The 6000-nt window shown below is 43.0% G+C and overlaps 1 protein-coding gene across 3 annotated transcripts; it reads left to right on the plus strand.

The window, feature by feature from the left end:
• The first annotated feature begins 315 nt into the window (after window positions 1-315).
• On the plus strand, window positions 316-4856 carry LOC147637783 (pentatricopeptide repeat-containing protein At2g27610-like). Of its 3 annotated transcripts, XM_086799618.1 has the most exons (4): window positions 423-721; window positions 825-889; window positions 1043-1298; window positions 1397-4856. In XM_086799618.1, exons 3-4 carry the CDS (start codon window positions 1266-1268, stop codon window positions 4295-4297), a joined length of 2934 nt encoding a protein of 977 aa, XP_086655744.1. In that variant the 5' UTR covers window positions 423-721; window positions 825-889; window positions 1043-1265; the 3' UTR covers window positions 4298-4856. The 3 variants fall into 3 exon arrangements, with proteins under 3 accessions (XP_086655742.1, XP_086655744.1, XP_086655743.1); XM_086799616.1 differs by having other exon boundaries at window positions 316-721; window positions 1043-4856; XM_086799617.1 differs by having other exon boundaries at window positions 459-721; window positions 1002-4856.
• Window positions 4857-6000: the final 1144 nt, after the last annotated feature.

Genomic DNA, 6000 nt, shown 5'->3' on the forward strand with positions numbered 1-6000 from the left:
CGAGGTAGGATGTTTAAATCTCCTGTGGCCCACATTTGCCTACCCACATATGCATCTTGTTTGCATGGTGATCTTGGTGACCCCATGCTAGATGATTGTGGCACACAACTTTTAAGAGAAATTGCGTATGAAATGGTACACATGGTAGCGAACAATGCATTTGTATGTCGACCATGTGAGAAATACCTATCATAGAATCATTCTCCGTTGTGTCCTCCAAGGCTTGTACCGATAGGATGGGTGTGAAACCACCCTAATAATGATTGAAGTAATATGGAAGCTATAGTATATAGATCAAAAACCCATTTTTGCTTCAAAATTGGCCAATTCAATAACATCTATTTCACACCCTAATAATGATTGAAGTAATATGGAAGCTATAGTATATAGATCAAAAGCCCATTTATGCTTAAAAATTGCCCACTTCAATAACATCTAAGAGTAAGAGAGTCCATTCATTTGTAATTGTGCAAGATGCAGTCCATAGGCCTACTGCAGCAAGCTCCAACAACACTGTTCGTTACAAGCCTGTCTGAAAGCAGGCGAGAAGGGGGAAAAGGAGGGGTTTCGTCTCCTCTGATAAGCTCGGAAATCTCTCCAACATCATCATCATCATGCTCCCTCGCCATATTCTCACCTGCTCAGACCTCCATTTCAGAGACGGATTTCACTGCTTCAAACCCTAGAGAACTTCAGTTTTCACAGGGCCGCCCTCTCCAAGGTACCTCTCTAGACCGGATTAATCGTGTATTTTATCTGTTGTTTGAGTTTTCAAACTTGGATTAGTAATTCTGTATGTAGTCATGAGTTTTCTTTGATGCCAGAAACGGAGCCCTCATGGCAGGACTACAATCCCTCTCATCTGTGGGGGGACAATAGAATGATCAGAGTAAGTCACTTTAATCCAATAAGTGTTTGGCATTACGGAATTATGTAGAGTTAAATACCTTGAGCAATGAGAATGTATCTGGTGACACATTTGGTGGCCGGAAATCGTGTAGGCTTAGTTCAATGAGCATTTATGCGGTGACACATTGGACAGGTTAATGGAGAGGCGCCAGATTTTAGTCTTCAGGATTCATTGTGGATGGAAGGGCCGATTATAGTAGAGACTATGGAGGATGGCAAAGGGGAAACGGAAGAAGCAGTCGAAAGCAAAGCATCTGATGGACATCCTGAGCAAGAAGAAGTCCGTCCAATCTTGGAAAGCCCTGCTTTGAAGGGAAAGCTACCATGGTTCAAGCCAGAGTTTAAATGTGGAGTTCATGTCGACGCATCCAAAGAGCAACTCCAAGACGGTAGTTTTTGGGATACGCTAAGCTTAGAAGAAGCACTTAGTCTTCTAAACCGAATGGATGAGCTGCCTTTGATTGAAAGCTCTGTTTGCATTTTGCAGAAGTCTAGGAAAAAGAAAAATTTAGTGTTTGCCAAGAGTGCACATGTGCACGTCTGCTGTAATGGCTTGGAAGCTCATGCAATCGTTGGAAACTACATTGTACCTATGTTTGTGGAATGCGGAAGCGTGTTTGATGCTCAGCAGGTTTTTAACAGGTTGGTTCACCGCAATGAGCATGCATGGACTTCTTTAGTGATAGGATATATACAATGTGGAAAACTAGGACATGCTCTTGATCTTTATCAGGAAATGATGGAGGATAATGTGCATCCCAGTAGCTATACGCTTGTGGCCCTCCTGCAAGCTTGTGCGAAGCTGAAAGATGTGAGAAGAGGTGCAGAACTTCATGTTGAAATCACACGAAGAGGACTTGAAAGAGATCCTTTTGTTGGCAGCTCTTTGATTGATTTATATGGCAAATGTGGTTCACTCCCAGAAGCTCGAGATGTGTTTGAGGAGATGCCAGTTCGAGGTATTGTATCATGGAATGCATTGATCGTGGGATATGCTGAACATGGACCTAGTCAGGAAGTGTTTAAGTGTATACAGCAGATGCAGTTGGAGGATATCACGCCAAATGCTGTTACATATTCTTGTAGCTTGAAAGCATGTGGCACCATGGGAAACATAGAAAAAGTTCAACAATTGCACATAGAGATTGCACAGGATGGATTCGAAACAGATCTTGCTGTTGGGAATAGTGTGATTGGCATGTATGCTAAATGTGGTTCACTTTCAGAGGCACAGGAAGTCTTTGACACACTACCAGCCCGAGATGTTGTCTCATGGAATGCATTGATCACAGGATATGCTGAGCATGGCCCTCTTCAAGAAGTGCTCAATTTATTTGAGGAATTGCCATTGGAAGGCATCTCTCCAAATGCTGTCACATTTGCTTGCACCTTGAGAGCTTGTGGTGGCGTAGGGACCTTAGGTAGGGGCCAAGAAATACACAGCGAGATTGTGCAAAAGGGATTGGAAAGAGATCTTTCTGTCGGCAACAGTTTGGTTGGCATGTACACCAAATTTGGTTTGTTTTCAGAGGCAGAAGAAGTCTTTGGCAAGATGTTGATTCGAAATGCGGTGTCATGGACTGCACTGATTGCAGGCTATGCTGAACATGGAGCTGATCAGGAAGCCTTAAAACATTTTGAACAAATGCAGCTGGAGGGTGTCTCTCCAGATGCTGTCACGTACACTTGCATCTTGAAAGCTTGTGGCAACATAGGAGCCATAGACAGGGGACGAGAATTGGGTAGGGAGATTGCACATAAGGGATTTAAAAGAGACCTTCGTGTTGGCAACAGTTTAATTGGCATGTATGTAAAGTGTGGTTCACTTTCAGAGGCACGGGAAATATTTGATGAGATGCCAGTTCGAAATGTTGTGTCATGGACTACGCTTATCACAGGATATGCTGACAATGGACCAGGTCAGGAAGCGCTTGAGTTATTCAAGCAGATGCAGTTAGACGGTGTCTCTCCAAATGGTGTAACACTTTCAGCAGTGTTCAAATCTTGTGGTAGCATAGGGGCTATAGACAAGGGCCGAGAAATACATGCACAGATCGCACAAAATGGTTATGAAAGGGATGAGCTTGTTTGCAGCAGTTTGGTGTGCATGTATGCCAAATGTGGCTTGCTTTCAGAGGCAGGGGAGCTTATTGATGTGTCACCAATTCAAAACATTGTTTCCTGGAATGCATTATTGTCAGGATATGCTGAACATGGACCTGGTGAGGAAGCGTTAAAATGGTTTGAAAAAATGCAAGAAGAGGGTGTCTTTCCGGACGCTGTCACATATTCTTGCATCTTGAAAGCTTGTGCTAGTGTAGGAGCCATAGACACAGGTCGAGAGTTACATAAAGATATCTTACAAAGGGGACTTGAAGGGGATTCTTCAATTGGCAACAGTCTAATCAGCATGTATTCAAAATGTGGCTCGCTTTCAGAGGCACGAGAAACTTTTGACACGCTAGCAGTTCAAGATGTTGTAGCGTGGAGCTCCATGATCATTGGATATGGTGTTAACCACGAGGGCAAGATGGCCTTGCAATGTTTTGATGATATGCAAAAGCATGGTGTGAAACCAGATGCTATTACATTTACACGTCTTCTGACTGCATGCAGCCATGCCAGTCTGGTGCTTGAGGGTCAGGAGTATCTTAAGAGTATGAGAGAAGATTATGGCATTTCACCAACGGTGGAACACTTTACTAGCATGGTTGATCTTCTTGCAAGATCAGGGCACTTGTATGAGGCTGAGATGTTTATTGAAATGCTGTGTCCGTATTCTGAAGTAACATGGGGAGCTCTACTGAGTGCCTGCAAGACTTATGGGGAAGCAGAATTAGGACTCAGATGCTTTCATCAACTTGTTGCGATAAATTCAAAAGCTGCTGCTTGGTTTGTGCTGATGGCTGACATCCATGCTGGCACTGGAAGGTGGGATAGCGCTTACAGAATAGAGGAGCTTAGAAAACATGCAGGAACAAAGAAAAAACCTGGAAGTGCTTTGATTGAGGTGAACAAGAAGGTGCATGAGTTTGTAGCGGGTAACAATCAAAGCAAGGAAGTGTTGGAAAGGCTAACACTCTTGAGTTCAAGACTAAAGGAGGAAGGGCATCGGCCCCATTTGGCTCTTGTTTTACAACCTGTTTCCGATGAGGAGAAGGAAGTAGCTTTGTGTGAACATGCAGAGAAACTTGCTATAGCTTTTGGACTTGTGAACACGCCACAAGGAGAAACACTACGCCTCACTAAAAATCTGAGGATGTGCAATGACTGCCATGATGCAAGTAAGATCATTTCAAGGATGGAAAGACGGGAGATTATTCTTAGAGATGAATGCTGCATGCATCATTTTAAGGATGGTGCATGCTCTTGTGGAGACATGTTTTGATCTGTTTGCTAAGCTCCATATTGGAGACATGAACATTTGAAAATGGAAGGTGAACTAGTGGAAGGGGGACTGCAAGGTTCTCGCTGTGCTGTCTGAGTAGAGACTGAGGCTGGAAGAATGAAGTTATTGGGAACCATTATGGTGGAGATAGCTGGTCAGTTCTTTAATACAGTGCCTTTCTGATCTCCAGCATTGAAACTGCTGCTGTTAATATAGTGTACTTCAAAGGACATAGGGGATACTTCAAAAAAGCAATGTCTTATATGAGGGATCTTGATGCTAGTCAGTGCGCCCAAATCTTGGAGCCAAAGTTTGACAGAGGTAGTTCCATTTTGGTTCGGGGCGAGGGTAGGGGGGAGATGTAAAACCAAAATTTTCTTGTTATAAAGGCTTCTTTATTACAATGTATGATATATATGTATGGTGATTATCCATGTGGGACTTGACATTAGGTATGCCAATAATGCTCATTGGGAAGGGGCTTGTACAAGAAAATAATGCTCATGTGAATTGTAACATGCGGCGGAATTATGCATAATGAAGGATCTTGTCACACAAAGTCTCACACCGCCTTCTTTATCCTAAGTTTCGCGAGTCTTTAGCAATCCACTTTATCACTTCAAACTTTAAGAGATGAGAGAGAGAGAGAGAGAGAGAGAGAAAAATAGATCTGAACACCTTATTGGGTCCCAAATTACCCACTGAAGGGCCCCCTCCTATTGCTAGGAGTATTTGCTTTATTATCTTTGAAGAGAATGAATGTATGACTATCTTTGGACTGTAGATAAGCCAAACGCAAGACCTTTGAAAGACCAAGAGTCGGGCTGAACTACACCTGGTTGCTGTAGAAGCACCAATGATGACCGATCTCAATGCCAATGCACTCTTCCAATGGAATGTAGGAAGGCTGCAAACTGAGGCTAAGAAAAGGGCTGCTTTGGGATTGTTCTAGGCTGAGTTTATGCACTATGAATGAATATATATGCTGCGTTTTACCTTCACCGAAGTGGCTGTAGCAAAACGATGATGTGTATGAGTGCTAAATTCTGTTGTATGCTGAAAACGCAAGGTTGAATACTGGAGATGATGTGTTTTGTTGATGGGTGCCTATGTGCTCCAAGCGATGATGTTCTCAGGGCTGAGGGACTGAATCGCTTAGCTTGAATGATGATGATGATGGAATGATCATAAGCAATGCTATTTATATGCTCAATGTGCTGGTCGGCTGGCTGTGAAACTGGCCGGCTATAGCATAATATGCTACACGACTTGCATATGATGAAAAATATGATAATAATGTTGTGATAACGTGGAAAAAATGCTATAAAATATGATACAAATAATGGATAATATTCGAAGGCTTCTACAATGGTCTATGTGGTCTATGTGCATATTGTTAGACATCATCCCCTACTTGCTGGCTTCCTATTTGGTGTCCTCTTTTAGCCTCTAGGGCTGACCATGTTAGTCTGAGGGGCTGGTCACCCCTCACTTATATTTTACCCATATTTATTTCCCATTTATAGTCCTAGGTATTTTTCCCGGTCGTGGAGATATTTATCACCAGTCGGCTGCCTACATGTAGTAGTATATGTAGCCGGCATACCTCCCTCATATTTCATTGCTTGCCTAGCTTGTCTAGCTCCAGTCTCTCACATACGAGGTTTTCCCCTCTTGCTCGGGACATGTATTCCTTTTGGTGA

Source organism: Cibotium barometz, chromosome 6, assembly GCF_041138505.1.
Source record: "Cibotium barometz isolate CiBa-2024 chromosome 6, ASM4113850v1, whole genome shotgun sequence".
Lineage (NCBI taxonomy): Eukaryota > Viridiplantae > Streptophyta > Polypodiopsida > Cyatheales > Cibotiaceae > Cibotium > Cibotium barometz.